Here is a 21,251-nt window from a genome sequence, read left to right as displayed (position 1 = left end):
CTGACAGTCTTGTCCCTACAGCATGGAAAACAGCTCTTGTTGTTCCAAAATTGAAAAATCACAACTTAGATCCCTCTACCAGCAAATTTTCTCCCTATCGCTAACCTCCCTTTGATTTCTAAACTAACTGAAAAAATCATTCATAATCAACTTACCGAATTCATCGATAATACCCATGCTTTACATCCATGTCAAACTGGCTTTCGTTCTTCACATTCAACTGAACTCTCACTATTAGGTCTAGTTTCAACTATACACTATCATGATCATCAAAAATCTGTTCTCCTTGTCTCCCTTGACCTATCTGCAGCCTTTGACACCATTGATCATTCTCTCCTCATCAACCGACTTAAAGACTGCGGCATCACAAGCCAGGCTCTTTCATGGTTTGTTTCATACTTTAACGAACGCTGTTAAAGTTCACGTAAAGAACGAAACTTCTTCTTCCATTTCACAAACTTATGGTGTCCCGCAAGGCTCCATTCTATCTCCACTGTTATTCAATATCTTTCTATCCCCCCTTCTTACCCTAGCAGTCTATTGGATTCACGATCTTTGCCTATGCAGATGACATACAACTACTTTACCCTATCAACACCTCAAACATCTCTGAAATAAACATTAACAATAAACTGGATGCAATAAACGACTGGTTGTACACAAACTCTCCCTCAATATCGACAAATCCTGCAGTCTCCTACTCCCAATCAACAGCGAGACCCTATCTGGTAAGATTTTTATCAAATCCATTCCCATAAAAATGGAATCAAAAATAAAATTACTAGGAGTTACTATCGACAAAGATCTCACTTTCCATGATCATATCAGCTCAGTTGCAAAAATTTGCTTTTTCAAACTTTGCCTTATTCGTTCTCTTACTTCGATTCTAGAGACAGATGCAATCAAAACTCTAATTCATTCTTTAGTTATTTCTCACCTTGATTACTGTAACTCTCTTTATAACAGACTCCCCCAAAAAGAAATCAGACGATTACAATTAATTCAAAACACAGCAATAAAACTCATCTATAAAACTGGCAAATTTGACCATGTTACCCCTCTTTTGAAGGAAGCACACCGGCTCCCTATCACACACCGTATCACTTATAAAACCATTCTGCTCACCTTTAAAATCAGACTTGCTCACCTTTAAAATCAGACTTTCTCACCTGCCTTTATATCTCGATAAGCTCCTCATCCCACAACGCTCAATACGTCTAAGGTCAGCAGATCAGAAACTTTTTTATTCATTCCTTCCATAAAATTTCTTTTACACTAGGAAAATAAACTTCACAGTAGTAGCTCCAACTTTGTGGAATGCTCTGCCACAGCCACTCCGATCTGAACATCAACGTGATAAATTTAAGATAAGCCTGAAGACCTTAAGCTTTTCCTTTTTTTTCTTCTTTTCACTCTTCATTTATTTCTTTTCTTATTCAGCCAACTGCTTTTATGAAGCGATCCCACCCCATATGTTTTACCCTCTTCCCTCTCTCCTTTCTTCTTCTAATATGTAATTCTCCCCCAATCCTACCTACTTTCCCTCACTTTCAAGTCTGTCTAGTTAATGTCCTTGGTGTGCACTTACTCTTTAAGTATTTATCTTTTTTTAAAAAAAATTTTTATTGTAAACTGGCCAGATACTTGTCGATGGTCGGTATATTAAAAGTTAATAAATTTTGAAACTTCCAAAACATTTTAGAAGATGATGGTAACACTGCTAGAGTTTTGTCATGAAGTACTTTCTTTATCCCAGGACAAGCAGGCAGCATATTATCAACATGTGGGTGATGTCACTGATGGAGCTCCCTAGTGGACGTTTTCACAAGCAGGCTTGCTTGAAGACCTTCAAGCTTGCGATTAGCCTGCGCATGTGTGCGTGCCCCTCCTGCCCAATCTAGGGCATGCATGGCCTCAGTTCTATGTTTTCTACAGAGCCAGAAGCACTGCTCCCTTGCTTCGCCTGATCTCATTGTCCCTCTTGCACTGTGGCTTATTTGGTTACTTTTAAGTCACTGTGTCCGTCTTTATTATATTCTTTTTTTCAGTTCATATTTATGACCAGGTTCACCAGTCTTGTCTGGCCACGGCCGTCCTTTTTCTTATGTCCTGGCCTCGTTCTGGGTTTAAAAACTGTACTCGATGCAACCGGGTTATCTCCATCACTGACCCTCATCGTTGGTGTGTGGAGTACCTGGGTGCAGAGCACTGCGCTGAGTCATGTCGTGCGACTTTGCAACCATGGGCTCTTTGGAGGGTGGTCAAGATTCTACAATTATTTGGCCCTATGGATCCTGTGGGACAGGCCTTGAGCTCGGCCTCGGCACCCTCATTGGGTGCCTCAGCTCATCCTGCTACTCCGGTCTTGGGTAAGTCTCCTTTTTTCTATTCAGGTGTGTCAGCAAAGAAGCCTGCCTCAGTCTCATGTCAGTGCCACCGCATTGGCGTCTAAGACATCATTTTAAGTGTGCCTCCTCATGTAGGGAATACTCTTCCTCAGTCGCCCCCGAAGGAGCACACTACTGCACCTACAATCCAAAAGCCTTTGGTCTCAGTGCCTATGTTTGAGGACATGCTTAAGGCTATACTTACCACCTGGCTTTCCTTGGTGGTGAACCAACTGGGCCTGACTGATGTTTCTGACCTCAGTCTCAATTTCTTTCTAAGGTGGTGTCATCCTCTTTTATGCCGCTCTCACTTTCCTTTTTCCTGGGAGGAGAAATGGGGAGGTGAGCTTTTCGTCACTGCGTTTCTTAAAATTGCATAGCATTCGCTGCAGTCTGTAGGTTTCTAATGACTTTTAGTCATTTAGATTGCCATGTTTCTTGCATCCCTTGATGAATACAAAGAGACAATGTCCAAAGCCTCCAGGAGGACATTCTTTACGCTTACTTGATGGCAGGGAAGCAGTTGGCAGAAGAACTTCACCATCATTCAGCCAGAACAATGGCTACTTCTTGGACTCAGTCCAGAGGTTTTTTCCTTGGGGTTTTGTCAAGTAGCTACTTCATCTTCCAAGAATATTTTATCTCGGCATTATCAGTTGGATGTGGAGGCGCAGGTGGAGGCTGCTTTGGTTATTGCAGAGGTGGTGTTTGCGTCCCACCCAAATTGAGGCTTGCTTTGCTACATCCCTTTGGTCTCTGGATTCATCTGCTGCTGTTGCTAATGAAGGAAAAATTGTTCTTACTGTTTCTTTCCTTTAGATGCAGCAGCCAGAGACCCACCCTTTTTTGAATATTGACTTTCTTTTGCAATTTTCAAAGTCTGTTATTGCTAGTTGTATTCTGCATTATTACCTCTTGAAATTTGTTATGAGAGAAGTTTTTTGCATGCTAAGCATGTTATGGATGCTTGGGCAAGGAGCAATACTGAAGATGCAGGAGGCATGCCCAGCCAATAGGACCACCTATTAAGCAGTTTATCTATCTGCTGGTAGATGTGTGCTATCCCCATTGGCTTCTGAATTCATCTGCTGCATCTAAAGGAAAGAAAATTAACAGATAAGAACATAATTTTTCCTTATCTCCAAGCAAGAGAGCCTTCAGACTGAAGCTAACAAAGCCAGTGGATGATTTGTGCTGCACTTGGAATGACAGCTGACAACTTCATACCAAAAGTTTCTCATTGTAAATTTAAAATTAAATTCCTGGTAAAATGTCAAGTGTTTATTTGGAGCATTCTAACATAAAATATTGTGCAAGATTATTACTTCAAACAGTATCAACAGAGTATCTCTCCCCTGTGGTATAGTTAGGGCAGCCAGTTTGCAAACAGACCAAGAATAGGCAGGAGTAATGGGATTGCTCCTGCCTCAATGACCAACAATTTATAAGGCCTACAAAAGGAAACTTCTGTTTATGGGGGGTGGAGACAAATGAGGCAATTATATGGAAAAACCAAAAAAATCTGAAAGCCTTTTAGCCAGGACACTACCTCAACATGTGACTACACTAGACCAGGCCCTGTTAGAATGGGTAAAGTTTTGGGACAAGTTAGTAAAAGCCTAAGACTTTTATATGCAACAAAGATAGTGTATACATAATCATTGTAAGTATCCTCAAACAACTGGCTGGAGGTACCAACACTACATTTTGGGCCAACTTTGCTAAACATGATACTGGCCCCCTTTTTTTTTTTCCCCCTGGGGTAACTACTTGCTCCATTAGTCATCCAGGAGCAAGAATTATGGGATAACACTTCTCATCCCTTGTATTTAGCATATCAAGTAGGAAGCCATTAGGACACTGCCTATATTGTATGACTAAAAAATCAGATTAATCTGATTGGGATGGAAGTTGAGCTACTGTACCCTGCTCTTAACACAGTTCAGTCTAAGTGCAAGATATGGCTCTAACTGAACAGCATGATTCAAAAAAAAAATCTAGTAGAAATACTGTCTGAACAGTGGCCCTGTGAAACCCAGGGTTAATACAGCAATGCAGAAAAAAAGCAGCAGATACCAACAGTTCAGCATCAAATCACCCAGAGTTAAAACAAGTCCCCAAATAACATCACTAAGATAATTTCATATAAGAATTGCAAAAAGGAAAAAGATAACCCTTCCCACCCTCACCTGCAATTATACTATGCTCGATACCTTAACGTTTCAGTTCTTCTACACCAGGGATCTCAAATCCCTCCTTGAGGGCTGCAATCCAGTTGGGTTTTCAGGATTTCCCCAATGAATATGCATTGAAAGCAGTGCATTCACATAGATCTCATGCATATTCATTGGGGAAATCCTGAAAACCCAACTGGATTACAGCCCTCAAGGAGGGACTTTGAGATCCCTGTTCTACACTAATCAAAAGATACTTTAGATCAAGGGTCCCCAATCACTAGGCCACAGACTAGTAGCAGGCTATGGATAGTGTTGAATCAGGCCACACATTTTAACTTTATTTTACATTAGAGGCAGTCCCTAGATGCTGGCTTCCTCACAGCTGCACTTCGCTTCAGAAAGCTGCAAAAGCGGCTAACCTGGAAGCCTTTCCTTTAGGCTTCCTCATAAGCTGCTGCTGCTGCTTGCAGCGTTCTGAAGAGGAGGGAGCTGGCCAGAACAGGTAAACAGCCCTGGGAGGGAGGCACAAACTTGGGACACAATTGAGGGGTGTGTGTTGGGAGACAGGAGGGAGGGGGGCAAGAACTTGGGACATAGGATGGAAGAATGGAGGCAGTGAGGGGAACATGCTAAGATAGGCTGTGGCTGCTGGCACAAGCCAGAATGAAAGGTAAGCTTTAAGAATCCTGGTGTCATGGGGGAGGGGGGTCAGATTCCAAATTGAGGAAAGGGAGTGAGATACCACCATGCTATGAGGAAATAAGAACATAAAAATTTGCCACTGCTGGGTCAGACCAGTGGTCTATTGTGCCCAGCAGTCCACTTCCGTGGTGGCTCCCAGGTCAAAGACCAGTGTCCTGAGACCAACCCTACTTGCATAAGTTCCGGTTCAATAGGAACCCATCCAACTTTGTCTTAAATCCATGGAGGGTGTTTTCCTCTGTAATAGCCTCCGGAAGAGTGTTCCAGTTTTCCACCACTCTCTGGATGAAGAACTTCCTTACATTTGAATGGAATCTATCCCCTTTTAACTTTAGATTGCCCTCTTGTTCTCCCTACCTTGGAGAGGGTGAACAATCTGTCTATCTACTAAGTCTATTCCCTTCAGTATCTTCAATGTTTCTATCATGTTCCCTCAGTCTCCTCTATTCAAGGGAGAACAGGCCCATTTCTCTAATCTCACTGTATGTCAACTTCTCCAGCCCCTTTATCAATAATGATCAATTGAGGTCAAACAAGTCTTGCGCAGTGCCACTGCGCAAGACTTGTTTGACTCCATTTGATCATTATTGGTGTGTGTTTGGTATCTTTTATGCAGTTTGCTTTATACCTTAACAACCATGGACCCCTGAGGAAGGCGTGTTATCTGAAACACGGACCATGTCGGGTCCCTTGGTTGGCCATAAGGTTGTATATGTTACTGCATTTATTAATAAACTACGTCTGTATCTTGTACATAATCTGCAGTTTTTTTTTTGTTGTTTTCTGTCTAAGTGTTCCACAATTTTATTTTTTATAATTGTTTCTACCATTTTGCCCAGCACTTTAGTAATTTCCCAGATGTCCCCTGGAGCCCTTTTTAAAAATCGGTGTAACATTGGCCACCCTCCAATCTTCAGGTTCTACAGACAATTTTAGCGACAGGGAGGGAGAGGGCATGAACTTTGGACATAGGATGGAGTGAGGGGGAAAGAGATGCTGAGGTGGGAATAGAAAGGGAGAATTGTTGAGCATGGGTGTGAGTGAGAGGGAAAGATGGTGTACATGGGAAAGGAAGAAAGGATAATTGTTGGGCTTATGGTGGGAGAAAATTGTTGGACATGGTGATTGAAGAGGAGTGAGGTAGATGAGAGGGAGACACTGGATGTGGTGGAGAGGGAACAGTGGGACAGATGGAGAAGGAGGAATGTTGGTGGAGGGAATGGAGGCAGAGATGTGGCATGGTGCTTGAAAGGGGTGATAAAGGGAGAAATGTTGGGCAGGGATGAAAGATGCTGCACAAGTTCAGGGGATAGGAGAGGGAGAAATGTTGGATCTGGCAGTAGATGGGGGTGGGAGAGATGCACCCTGAATCCCTCCTCCCTTTCTTTTTCTCCACTCTCTTTGCAGCAAGGGAGAGAATGAGAGATAGAGATGGTGGACAGGGAGAGAGAGGGAGACATTGCACGTAAGGGTGGAGAAGAGAGGAAGAAATTCTGTGCAGGGGTGCTGCACTTTCAGGGATCTCAAAGTCCTTCCTTGAGGGCCGCAATCCAGTCGGGTTTTCAGGATTTCCTCAATGAATATGTTTTGAAAGCAGTGCATGCACATAGATCTTTGAAAACCCGACTGGATTGGGGCCCTCAAGGAGGGACTGTGAGACCTCTGCTTTTTGAGGGAACACTGATAGAAACAGTTTGCCCTTTTTTCATATGGGAACAGAGGTAAGCAGCAAGGATCTTAAAATCTACAAGTTCTGAATTACAAACAAATCCGATTTAAGAACAACTTGGAAAAACGTAACTCGTTCTTAACCTGGGGACTGCCTGTATTATTATTGGGGGGGGGGGGGGTCTAGGTCGGAGCTTTTGGGGCCCCCAAACAAAAAAATGTTCCCCTGCCTAAGCTCTGTCCTCGTCTGCACAAGTGTTCGAGGCTTGCACAGGTGAGGATAGAGCTTGCAGGGATCAGACCGGGACAAAACTCGCGGGAATGGGATAGGGATGCAGATGGATCCGACGGGGACATAGTTGTCTCATGTCTGTCATTCTAGTTCTTTCAGGCCTCTCCTCTGTGAGGGTTGCCGACTAGACCCAGATTTGCCAGACACGGTTGATTCAGTCCTGGGTTTATCCCTCTGCACGCAGGCACTTGTGTTTCTAATTTTCCCATTGTGTATTCTGTAAGAAAAGCCAGGCTACACAGGTCGCTTGCAAGCAATGGGGTCGAGCAACCCTGTGCTCTGCATTGGACCTTCTTCTCAAAGTAGGGCGCTGAAAACCCTTTTAAAACTTTTGATAGTAACATAACGTAGCTTGTATTTCACCTTTACGGCCAGAAGCAACGTTACACTTTCATACACAAAAACTTAAGCAAAGAACACCTCCTTCTAAGTTTGGCTGCGAAAAAAGCGCAATATTCTCTCTCTCCCTCCCCTTACGTTACGTAAGACGTCACGCCGCTAGCTGGAGGAGGTAGGCACAACTTTGCGTGATACGTGCTAGCGCTGGCTTCTACGTACGGGTTGTTTGGCGCGCGAAGTTTGAAAGGCAGCCGTCTGTTTACTGTAGCTGCGTGGTTAGTTCCAGTATGGCGTTGCCGGCTCAGTGTGATCAGCAGAGGACTGTGTGCGTGATGCAAGCCCCACCGATCCGCGCCACCTCCGCTACTAGGGAAGATGTAACGACTCTCATCAGGTTGGTGGCTCAGCGACTGGTCTGTCTCTCTGCTGAGGCCTGGGGAAGGCTTAGCTGGAATGCGTCCAGGAGGAGCAGCCTGGTTGTAACAAAGATCAAATAGATTAGCATGTGTACTACCTCAGTTGAATGAATGCACATTTAACCGTTGTTTAGCCCTTGAGAATCGGAATTGGCTAAAGTGTGTATCTATATAGCTCTCATATTTACAGTATCTAGTACTACAAGCTAGTAAGAATGCAGGTCAATATGTCTTAAACAATTCAGCCACCTGCCATATACACGTACATTGGTGACTCGAATATAAAGGCAGTCCTTGGGGTCCAAAAATTTCGACCAAGTTGTAAGAAGGAATCCTTTGTCCTTTGTTTTTTTTTGTGTGGTTTTTTTTTTATAATTCTTTATTCATTTTTAAAACTTTCATCAAGTGTACAACAATCATAATAAACACAATTAATCAGAGCACTTGCATATCTTATCATTATAATCTAAACATACAAATGTAACCCTCTCCCCACCCTCCCTCAAAGCCCTTCATTCATAATAAGAAACCTATATTTGTATCCCTTTGTCCTTTGAATGAAAGCTAACTATAATGCATCGCTCAGTCAGAATCAGGTCTTTTATAAAGGGGGGGGGAACCCCCATAAGGAAAACTGAAGTCACTTTTGAATGTAATCAACCAGCAAGCACACATAGCTCATACCTTAGAGAGAACATTAGCTGACATGAGTAAAACTTTTTTTTAAAAAAAATTGGAAGCAAAGGACTGAGTTGACATGCTGTCCCTACTTGTTCACTGTACTTTATAGCTACTCTGAATTTTACTCAGATTCTAGGGGGGGCTCATAATCGAAATTTAAACACATCTAAAAACCTGCCCAAGTTGTCACTTGGATGACTTAAAAGACAGGTAGTCCAAGTGCCAATAATCAAACTGACTTTCTGGATGTATCCAGGGACTTTTTAGGTCTCTGAATGCTGCTGTGTGCCCAGAGCAAAAAGGGATGTATCTGGAGGAGTGGTTAGGGAGTATTTGGGTGGGAGTGGGATATGGGCCAACCTAGACTTAGTCGTCCTGTAGGGATAATCAAATGTTTTACCAGATTTCCTGGATGAAACTTATACGTTGTGAGTTAGATGATGTAAAACAGGTATAAGTGCCAAAAAAATATCCAAAGTGACCAGATAACCACTGCAGAGACAACATAAAGACCCACACACACTACCCTCAGTGATCACTGACCATCTCCCACTGCCACTGCCACACATATCATAATAAAAGCGTACATACCTGTCTCTGGAACATCAGCGCCTGCTATAGGAAAGCCTAGTAGAGCTGCATATAGGTGTCTTAAGTAGCCACCTGCAGCTATAAGGGCTATTGGAGTTGTAGACAGGCGGGTATAGTGTGTTTTGGGAGGTTCACCATATCCTATAAGGGAGTTCTGGTGAGATGTTTGTGGCACCCTTTTTGTGAAGTTCACAGCAGTGCCCTGTAAGGTGTCCCACTGCTCTGTTGCCATTTCTTGGTGGCCAGTCCATCACAATGCTGGCCCCCTCCCACATCCAAATGGTATTGTTCTGGGCATTTGGGACTTAGACAAATTTTTGGCCGAAAATTTAGTATAAAGATAGACGTACTGGCGGTCTGGACGATCAATGGCCTGGATGTCCAGATAGACAATTTTCACATAAAAAAATATTCCAGACGTATTTTTCAAGAATGGACATTTTACTACTGCAGACTTTGGGTGTCTAGCGCCATACGTCCGAATCAGACTTAGATGTTTCTTTTGATTATGCCCTTCCACATGTATGTCCCTCCCCCTGTATGAGCATCACTCTTTAAAAAAAAAAGGGGGGGTAGTAGGGGTGCTTTTGAATACAGCAGGAAAGAACCTCTTCACTGTCTACTAGCTGCCTCCACTAGTACCTCTGTTACTGTGATGGTATTATACACTCCAGGGAATTATGTACCAAAAATCAAAATAATGCACAGCAAAATGATACAAAGTATTGAACAGAAAAGTATTTACAATATTCAAAAAATATATGCAGGTACTTTAACATTTGGATCTGTCAGCCCTAGCTCTCAACTCGTAAGAACATATGAATAGTCTTACTGGGTCAGACCAAAGGTCCATCTAGCCCAGTTAACCTGTCTTCAGGGTGGCCCTCATGGGTTCCGTCACCATTTGTCTGAGCAAAGCCCCTTGAAAGGCATCCATGATCTCTCTACTTCTTTCCAATTCTGCAGATGGAAATTTCCAGTTCGCATCCGGCAGGTTGAAATTGCCCAGTAACAGCACCTCCCCTTTTCTAAGATTTGGATATCTGCAACCAAATATTTATCAATTTGCTGCAACTTAGTTGGAGGTCTGTGCTTTCTATTTTGTTCTGTGTGAACGATGTGAGCATAACTTATATAAGAATAGCTATGCAGTCGACTCTGCTTAAGTGCACGCCCTTCGGACCAGATCGCTACGTGCGCTTAAACAGAGTGTGCGCATAATAGGAGTATCACTTGTTAGTCATGAAAAATTACAGCATGCTGTAGTCAAAGGCAATAAAACTTTTATTCAACCAAAACCAAAAACACACTACAGTACAGTATTTGTCAATGTCCCAACATTCTATAGTTTACTAAAATAATCAGTCATTGTTTTCTGCATGCAGAGTGCAAGATTCAGGCTGTGTATCTGACTACTGATGCTGTAAAACTGTCCATAGTCATGACAGCCATTTATCTCCAGATAACAATGCAGCGTGTGTAGGGACTTCAGCGCGTCCGAGAAGGAAACAGTCTCTGTAGGTGGTTCATTAGTCGTGATGACAGCAGCAGTATTTCTGTCATCATCAGACTCTTGGTTGTCTGCAGTGTCCTTAATGACTGTAGAGATACTGGAATTAGTGCTGTCAGATGATGTGGGCACATCACTGTAATGTTTTGTAATAGAGACCTGACTCTCCCTTTGGTCAAGTCTCTTTAACACATTGACACGTTCAGCAAAAGACAATGATTTTTGTCCACGCGACGCCATGGTACAAGTACTGTAGTTCCGAAACACATAAGATGGCTCATCCAATATGTATGAGTGTGAGGGCGGGTCTGATTGGCTTGTCAGAACGTGTGAATGCTGTTAACTGGAGTGAATGTGACGTGAGAGAATGGCAGTTGAACCTATAACATCTGTGCATATAAGCGGATTGTGTGCTTATCAGAAGTGCAATTATCCGGAGTTTATGTCCATTTACTTTAATGTAAAAAAAAAAAAAACGGGACCATGCAGGTCACATGCAGATAATTGAAGCGTGCGCTTAACCGACATGCACTTAGGTGGAGTCGACTGTACTAGGTCAAACCTGTGGTCCATCTAGCCTAGTATCCTGTTTCCAACTGTGGCTAATTCAAGTCACAATTATCTGGCAGAAATTCAAAAAGTAGCAACATTCCATGCTAACAATCATAAAACAAGCAGTAACTTCCCCATGTCTAACTTAACGTCTTTCCCTTTTTTTTTTTTTTTTCCATTATATTTTTATTTTCAAATTTTACAAAAAGTGAACATAATAATAAAATACATTTGATAAATGCATGGTATCACTTTTATATCTAACACAATGTATGTCTGAATTTGATTTTCCCCTTCACCCTCCCCCCACCCTTTTATTGCTTTAATATAATATTTTCAAATTTTATAAAAGTATACAACATATTAGAATATAATTGATAATTATTCAATAACATATTTATATCTAATACAATATATTCTGGATAAATTTTATTCATTTTCTCTCCCCCCACCCTTCTATTATTTTTTAATCATTTGTTACATTTTGTATCATATATTATAATATATTATATATAAATTGTTTTCCTTACCCCCCCTATATGTGTGTCATAAAAAAAAAAATCTCTAAAAGAAGAAAAGAAGAAAAAGTATTTCCCTGAAAAGAAGACCTACCCTGAAAATTAGCCCTAGCTGATTTTCGGGGTAGGTCTTAATATAAGCCCTACCCCAAAAATAAGCCTTAGTTCCTGGATCCCCGCCCCCGCCGCGCAGTCAAACCTCCGCTGACTCTCCCATCTCTCCCTCCTGTCCGAACCCCGCCGACCCTCTGACTGCAAGACCTACTATCTCCCTCTACAGAGCAGCATCGGCAGCACTCTAAACAGGCTGCTTCGCAGCCTTCTCCCATCTGGGGCATTCCCTCTGCGGCATCCTGACTTTCCTTCAGGCCAGGCTAGAAAAAGGCTTACGATGGTTTCCCTTAAAGTGCAGATGGCTGGGCTTTCCTGTTTTCTGATGTGAAGCCGCAAGGTTTTGCTGACAGCTCATCCCAATTCCGGCCCCCGCTGAGACAGCCTTTCCTGTCGTGGAATCTTAAAGGTCCTCACCAAGGGCCCATATGAGCCACTTCCCTTTTGGATCTCATAGTTAAGACTGAGTTTCTGGTGGGTATTATTTTGGTGCAGTGTTATTTCGGTGTGGTTTGTGCTAACCAGTCAGTCTAGGTGTGACAGGCCGGCATCCAAGGCCTTTATAGCTAGATGGATTCGCATGGCCATCTCTTTGGCATGCACTGCCTGTGGTAAACAGCCGATGGTTTCTCTCAAGGCGCATTCCACTAGGGATGTCACCTCTTCGTGGGCGGGGTCTTAGGCAGTTCTTCCCAAAGCAATTTGTAGAGCAGCTACTTGGGCAACTCTACTTACTTTTCCAGATTTTACAGAGTGGATGTGGAGGCTTGAGATGACTCTGCCTATCGGTTCTCGGTCATGCGGGCAGGCTCTTCTGCCCCTCCCTCCAATGCCATTGCTTTGGTATGTCACCATATTTTCTTACTCCTGAGTAGATGTAACAGAATGAAAGATTAGGTTCTTACCTGGATAATCTTTCTGTTAATCTTATGTGTCCATACGGCCCGCCCTCGGTATATTCTGTTTTCGCTTATTTCTTTCTGCCTCAGATATTTGTAGATTCCAGACCTGGAGTTTTTCTCCTGGCAGTCAGAATGAATGTGAAGAAATTCTGTTTATGTAAGTGTATTTATCAACCACTGGCTCCCTTATTGTTAGTGCCTGTTGCACACAGCAGGTTGGTTCTCTAAGCCTGTTTTTTAAATAAAAAACAAAAAAAAACCCCTTGTTCATTCATTTATTTATTTATTTTTAAATTCTTTATTCATTTTTAGAACTTACAATAAGTGTATAAGCATATAAAAACATTTTTAATTTAAATACAACACTTAATAATCTGCAAAAAATCAATTTAGAATTTATCTCCCCCTCCCCCTTAATCAATAATAATCTTTGAACACATAAAAACATATTATAGTCCCCATCCTTACATTCCTTACATTTATACAAAGACCAAAATCTACACACCCTTTCACCTTAAACATGCATATTTAAGGGGAAAAATAGTATTCATTCGTTACAATAATTTGTTATAGGCTCCCAAACATTCTGAAATTTTCTTAAATACCCCTACTGTGTGGCTATTACCCTTTCCATTTTATATATATGACACAAAGAATTCCACCAGAAACTATAATTCAATCTATTCCAATTCTTCCAATTGTTTGTAATCTGTTGTAATCTTCTAGCAATAATAAGCTTTTCTTGTTCATTTATTTAAAAAAATTTATGAATCGCTTAAATCTAAGCGATGTACAAAAAGATTTATATCCACAATTTCAAACCCAAACAAACATTGTGAAATGCAGTAAACAAATAAGTCAGTCTCCCTCCACAAAACTTAATACAGAATTATTCAAATCTAAAATAAATAATAACCACAGAGTTAGAGAAAGGTGTCCACAAATAATTGAGTTTTTAACAAGTTCTTGAAAGACATACGATCTTTGCATAATCTCATTCTTGTTTTTAAGTTACAGAGCAGAACAGAATTGTGTAATGTATGTGGGAAAATTACATGTTCTTTGTATTCTGTTCCACTAGAGCTAAATTGTTTTGAGATGTAACTGAAGGGGGCACACTGCTCTGCCTTCATGTGGGAGGTGCTCAAAACTGTAAGTATTCACACTTCTGCAAGTCCAGTTCTCGGGAATGGATTGATTACCATACGTACAGACTCCTGAGAAGATTATCTAGGTAAGAACCTAATCTTTCAATATGTTAGCTTTGCACAAACCATAATAGTATTGAACCACACTCCTAAGCTTGGGTATAGGGACTATGATCTCAGTCCCTCATATTTACCGCTAATGCCTGCCATAATGATGGTTGTGGTGGTGGTGGCGGCCTCTTAAAGATGTCTGTGTTTTCTCTTGCTGTCTGGGTCCTGGTTGTGTAGATTTCCTATGACAATTCTTATTTATATCAAATAAATATTAACGCGGAGTTCATATAAGACTCTTTCCTGTGAACTTGTTAAACAAACTCTTTGACACAGGATTCAAATAATTTCCATATGTGAATATATCTTCTTGTAAATGCAAAACTATAAGTGAAATGTGAAGTGCTCAGATCCACAACCTTGGTGCTTTAATAGTGTATATCATGCAGAGGTTGCCATTGGTACTATCAAAGCACTCTCATGGTTCCATACCACTCCAACGTTATTCACAAATATTACATTATAATAGCAGTACAATTCAACTTATCTTATGTGTTGAGTGGTTATTCAATCTCCTGCACCCCTCTGCTCATCTGATATAAAATCCCAACCAGTCTTTATGCCAGCAACCCCTCTTATTTATTCTTATTTATAGCAATAGTGTAACTTCTAAGTTCTATATAGATAACATTTTATTCTATGCTGAAAGAAGCTCAAAAATGATGGTAACTGCTTAAAAAGAGAGAAATAGTGGTACATAATTATTTAACTGAATTTTTTTTCTCTTATAGACTTGGGGAACAAGTTAGCCAGCAACATATGGAATATCATACTGCAGTTGAAGCTGGTAGGTATAACTTGAACATGAAACGTGAACTGATGCAGGGTTATAATGATTTCTGAAAATAATAGTATAAAGCTAGAATGAGCTGCAATAAGACATTGCATTTTTAACTTTTACAAATGTATAATTTACACTAGACGAAAATTTTGTCACAAATTTGAATCCTCCATCTTTGTTCCAGAAGCATGCTTGTAAGCCAAAGCACTCGTATATCAGAGCAAAGTTCCTCATAGGCCATAATACAAACTCAGAAGATTCATTCCACAACCAAAGTTTGCTATGGTGACCCCTTTTTGACAATGCAGATTTATAACTAATCTATAATAGCAGAAGAATTGTCTTTGTCACAAATTATAAAAATCATGGTGGAGGGGGCGTGGCTTGGACACGCATGAGGAAGGTCGGGTAATAGGAGAGCTCCGTACAAAAAGACCTTGAAAGAGTTAATAAGTCGTAAAAAATTTAAGAATTTACAAAAATTAAACTAGTCTCATGATAAATAAAGAAGAAAAAAGAATGGCGTCAGGAAAGCAAAACAAAAATGACTTTGCGGTATCGGGAAGTAGCAAGAGAGCAAAACCTGAACAAGAGATCGGGTTAAAGATGGCAGATGTAGAGGTAATGAAAGAACTGAAAGAAATTAAAGAAATGCTCTCAATTATTACCAAAAAAGTTACTGATTTAACGGAGGAAGTTTCAACTATAAATAAGAAGATGGATTTGTTGGAAATAAAATCAAACAATTTAGAAGAAAGAATGTTGGTAGTAGAGGAAGAAGTATGCTATAGCCAAACGGATAGGAAAAAAATTGAAATACTCACTAAAGAGTTGGAAGATTATTCGAATCGTGAAAGAAGAAGTAATGTCCGTCTGATTGGCTTGCCGGAAGGAGCAGAAAAAGGAAATCCGATTACCTTTATTGAAAATTTACTACCCAAGCTGCTTCCGTTACAAACAAAGTTTCCCATAGAGGTAGAAAGGGCACATAGAGTGCCGTTAAAAAGAGCAGTAAATCAACACGGACCAAGACCATTTATTTTTAAGTTATTGCGGCACCAGCAGGTCATAGAAGTATTATAACTGTCAAAGAAAAACAAAGGATTGAAATATCAAGATGCTTATATTCATCTTGTACCGGATTTCGCAAAAAAACACAGATATATAAAAAAAAAGGAAGCAGTTGCTGGATTTAAGACCAAAGTTAAGAGAGATGGGAGCGAAGTTTGGATTAGTGTACCCTGCTAACATGAAAGTGACTATTGGAAATAAAACTTTAACTTTCGATGATGCAGAGAAACTGGAAAAATTTATTCAAAATCAAGATATACCAATGTCTACTTAATTTTGTTTGATACATCTTTCGTTTCTATATATAGATATGTTGAAATATGATTTTATTAGAAAAGGATAATTTGATTTATAAAGGGAAGATTATTTGATTTCAAAAATAACGATATAGAATGTTTTTCATTCAGCTCAAATATTCTAATTTAACGATATTCTTGATTGGAATTTGAATGGAGTCAATGTTCTATAATGAAAGAATTAAGTTTATTAAGTGGATTTATATAGTATACTGAGTCAAGTGGTTTAATAAAAAAAGGATTATTCTATATAAATAGGGAAAAGATAGAAAGATCTTAATTATCTAGGGGAACGAATTTATGGAAATATCACTAAATTTCTGTAACCTATAAATGAAATGGTGTTAGCTTTTAGAATGAATATAATGGGAATGTGATTATGTGATTAATAATTAAATACGGTGTTTTGTTGAGTGAAGGTTTTCTCCTGTGGGGAGTTTTCTATGGAGCTACATACTGATCATACTGATAGGATTGGTAACTTAAAAAAAAAAAAAAAAAAGAATTCCAGAAGGGAGAACGGAAAAAGATCAAAACTCCTATTGAGTTCAAGAAACTCACATTCCCGAAAGCCAGTGCGAGAGGAAATACGTACAGTGGATATATCATAGTTACCGGAAATGCCAGTACTATTATAAAACTAATGGATGCATAACCAAATGACGTTGATACATCATATAATCCAAATATGAAGAAGACGCTTTATATTTATTTTCCAAAAGAACAATGGATTATATCGGGAAAAGAAGAAAGAAGAGGAAACGGAAGATCAGAACAGAACACTACTTACAAGAACAAAGATTGATTGAAACATAATTGATGGTCCCTTTTTGTAAAGAGAATGTCCTCTCTTCTAGATATAAATAATATAAACGTAAAAGGATAGAGACATGTGTGATTGGTGTGTGCTTCCGTGGTGGCTTCTTCCGTAGGGGAGGGCTCTTTACTCGTAAATTCATCGTACACATATCATTAAATTCCCATGTTACTTATAGTATGATGATAATATATAAAATGAAAAATAGGTTTTACTGGTATAGCTGTTATTACAGGTAACAATATTTTATTAACAAAATAGTTAATATGAAATACAACAGAAAAGAAAGTAATGTCTTCTCTTCTAGATTTATACTTACAAAGACATAATTACAGAATAGGAATGTAATAATAAATTGAAAATATTAGAAGTAGAATTAATTGAGAATCCTAAAATTTATTTTATAATTGCAAATAATTTGAGTTGTATCATTATTATAATATGGTATGTGTAATATTACTTCTATCTGAATTTCATTTTAAATATTTAATGACGTAATTTATAGCTTATAATAGGAAAAGGTCTTCATGGAGTGTTTTATTATCGATCTAAGATGCGTGATACCAAGTATACACAATTTTTAGTTAAAAGGGTGGGTGGGGAGGGGGGAGGGAGAAGGGAGGTGGGGAAAGGTAATATAAATTTTAGTGGTATAGGTTTAATAGTAAGAAAGGGAATTTATGTTAAAAATGTGCAGATGTCTGATCATAATTTTATTATAGAGATTCAAATCAAATTTTACTTAATATATTAGATGGCGATTAAAATCTTTTCTATTAATGTCAATGGTCTAAATCACCCAGTTAAAAGGAAAAAAATGTTAGGTTTTCTTCATAAACAGAACGCGGATATTTACTTCATGCAAGAGACACATCTTACAGGGATTGAATCTAATAAACTAATTGGGGGATGGGTATCCAAATGTTTTTTTGCTCCTGCTGTAGGGAAAAAAGCGGGAGTAGCTATACTTATAAATAAGAAATGTATTGCTGATTTTAAGATGATAAAATTTGATCCTTTAGGAAGATGGGTGCATATTAAAATGGTTCTGGGAAATACAACCCTGGATTTATTTAATTTATATGCTCCTAATTCGAATCAAATGGAGTTTTTCAAACAAATTCAACAGATATTATTACCACTGGCTGCTTCAAATTTAGTAGTAGCTGGAGATTTCAATGCTGTTATGGATCCTATTTTGGATAAGAAACCAAGTAAAATTATGAAGTCGTTAGGTTTAGATAATTTGATACAGTCTTGTGATTTAGTTGATATATGGCGTATTCTTCATTTTAATGATCAAGAATATTCTTTTTGTTCTCAGGTCCATAAATCTTTTTCAAGAATTGATTATATATTTGTTTCTAATAATATAGCACAAAGAGTGATGAAAGCAGTTATTGATCCTATTATAATTTCTGATCATGCTGGTGTGTGGATTGATCTGCAGAATGATATATCAGAATATTCTAAATCAATTTGGAGATTTGATAATGCTTTGCTTGCAGATGCGAACTTTATAGAAGATCTTAAAGTAAAGATGAAGGAATTTTTTCAAATTAATAATTCAGGAAATATAAATATTGAAATTTTATGGGATGCTTGTAAAGCAACAATGAGAGGAAATATTATATCATATACAGCATTTATGAAAAAACAACTTAAAAAACAATTTATGGATTTGGAGGAAGAAATTAAATTATTAGAACATAAATTAATTATTAAATGGGAACATGTTATATTGCAGAAATTATTAAAAGCAAAAGCTAAATATAATGAGATCTCGTCTCAATTTGTGAGGAAAGATATGTTCTGTCGGCAAGTTCAGTATTATGGAAATTCAAATAAGGCTGGAAATCTTTTAGCAAATTTTCTTAAAGCAAAAAAAAGAAAATCTAAGATTATTGCAATTAAAGATACAAGGGGCAATACACACACTAACATTAAGGATATTTTAAAACAATTTCTTGATTTTTATAAGAGTCTATATTCTTCGGATTCTTATGAAAATAAAGAACAGGATGGATTAGAATTTTTGAATTCATTTGTTGGACCAAATATTCCGGATCATATAAAAAGAAGTCTAGAAGAACATATATCTTTAAAAGAAATAGAATCAGCATTGAAGGCTCTTAGAGTTGGATCCGCTCCAGGTGGAGATGGTTATACTGTTGAATTCTATAAAACATTTCAAAATATTATATTACCATATTTATTAAATTTATATCAATATCAGATAAATAATGGAAATATATCAGGTACTATGGCTGATTCTGTAATTATTGTCTTACCAAAACCAAACAGGGATCCGACATTGGTTTCAAATTTCAGGCCCATCTCTTTGTTGAATGTAGATGGTAAATTGCTTGCTAAAGTATTAGCATTAAGATTGGCAAAAGCTCTTCCTTTTATTATTGATGTACACCAAACAGGATTTGTTGCTAAAAGACACTCTTCACATAACACCAGATTGGCATTTCATTCTTTAAATTTAGCAAAAAATATGAATGACCCAGCTTTTCTAATATCGTTAGATGCAGAGAAAGCATTTGATAGAGTGGAATGGAGTTTTATGTATCAAGCTTTAGAGTGGTTTGGTATAGGACCCGGTTTTATTAAAATGATTCAAACATTGTATAGCTCTCCTGGAGCAAGATTAAATATAAATAATAACCTATCAGATAGATTTAACTTGCTAAGGGGGGTTAGACAAGGATGTCCTTTATCTCCCTTACTTTTCGACATTGTTCTTGAACCCTTATTAATTGCAATCAATCAAACTAAGGGAATAAAAGGAATCACATTTTCTAATTGGGAATTTAAACTATCTGCATATGCAGATGACATTCTATTGTATTTAAGAGAACCGGGGGATACCATTCCATGTTTACTTAATTTACTAGAGAAGTTTGGAAAATTTTCTGGGTATAAAATCAATTGGGGAAAATCTGAAGTTCTTCCAATTAATGTCCATTGTACCAAAGGATTATTTGATTCATATTCATTTAAATGGAAAGAGGAAGGTTTAAAATACTTAGGTATTCTTATAAAAAATACAATTGATGACACAGTAAAAGAGAATGAAAAACTTTTATTAAAAAAAATAACAGAAATGTGCGAGCAATGGAATCCTTTACATCTTTCTTGGTGGGGAAGAGTCCAAACAATTAAAATGATGATATTGCCTGTGGTTTGTTATCAAATGAGTATGATTCCAATATTTTTTCAGGGGTCATTTTATAAAAAATTGAACAATATTCTTACAAAATTTGTTTGGTTTGGGAAAAGACCCAGAATCGCTTTAACATCATTACAAAAAACAATTAAGGAGGGAGGGGTAAATTTTCCAAATTTTTATAGGTATCATCAAGCCTATATTTTAAGACAGGGTATGTATTGGATCCTCCCAGATCTCATGGAGAATGTACCTGACTGGTTATACTTAGAATGGCGGCTTCTGTTCCCATTACATCTAGAACATCTAATTAGTATAACAATGCCTAGGAGATATAAAGATAACAGAATTCTACTAGATACATGGAAAACACTAAGATTTATTAGTAATATATCACCAGATCCATTGGCTAAGTCATTAAATCAATCCATTTGGGTAAATTCCAGGATCAAAATTGGTGGATTCAAAATAGTATGGAAGCAATGGATAATTGCAGGTATACGGTCTTTGAATGATGTTATAGTAAATGGATCAATGCTTAGTTTTTCACAATTGCAACAGAAATTTGGATTGAACAAGACACAATATTTTAAATGGATGCAATTGAAGCAGGCTATTCAGGAAGGGTTCCCTGAATGGAAAAATCTTAACACTCAGTATAGTTTGCAGATCCTTTGCTTTCAGGCAGATTTTTTAGGACACCAAGCCGCAAAATGGTATAAGTTTTTATATGGATTTTTAAACAAAAAAAAGAGAACAGGACTTAGGGACATTTGGAGTATTGAGATAGGACAGACAATTTCTGCATCTCAATGGCAAAAATTTTGGTCCTGGAGGATACATACTACAAGGTCAGCATCTATGAGTCAAACATGGATGTTTTTGTTACACAGAGTTTTATGGACCTCTACACGGTTACAAAAAGTAGATAGTACTAGATCTAATAGATGCTGGCATTGTAAGATAGAAGTGGGGACATTAGATCATTTAATATTCTTTTGTCCCT

At 38.4% G+C, this 21,251-nt stretch overlaps 1 protein-coding gene across 3 annotated transcripts in view; it reads left to right on the top strand.

Moving 5' to 3' along the window:
* The first annotated feature begins 7,718 nt into the window (after nucleotides 1-7,718).
* Nucleotides 7,719-21,251, top strand: part of CENPH (centromere protein H) — a 94,450-nt gene continuing 80,917 nt past the window's right edge. The window contains exons 1-2 of one of the 3 annotated variants that reach the window (XM_033929828.1): nucleotides 7,719-7,959; nucleotides 14,837-14,892. In XM_033929828.1, the coding sequence (XP_033785719.1) occupies nucleotides 7,853-7,959; nucleotides 14,837-14,892 (163 nt within the window). In that variant the 5' untranslated portion in view covers nucleotides 7,719-7,852. The remainder of the gene's footprint in view (nucleotides 7,960-14,836; nucleotides 14,893-21,251) is intronic. The other 2 variants (XM_033929820.1, XM_033929811.1) reach the window with 2 other exon arrangements.

Source organism: Geotrypetes seraphini, chromosome 1 (genome assembly GCF_902459505.1).
Source record: "Geotrypetes seraphini chromosome 1, aGeoSer1.1, whole genome shotgun sequence".
NCBI lineage: Eukaryota > Metazoa > Chordata > Amphibia > Gymnophiona > Dermophiidae > Geotrypetes > Geotrypetes seraphini.
This window is presented reverse-complemented; position numbering and strand designations above follow the sequence as displayed.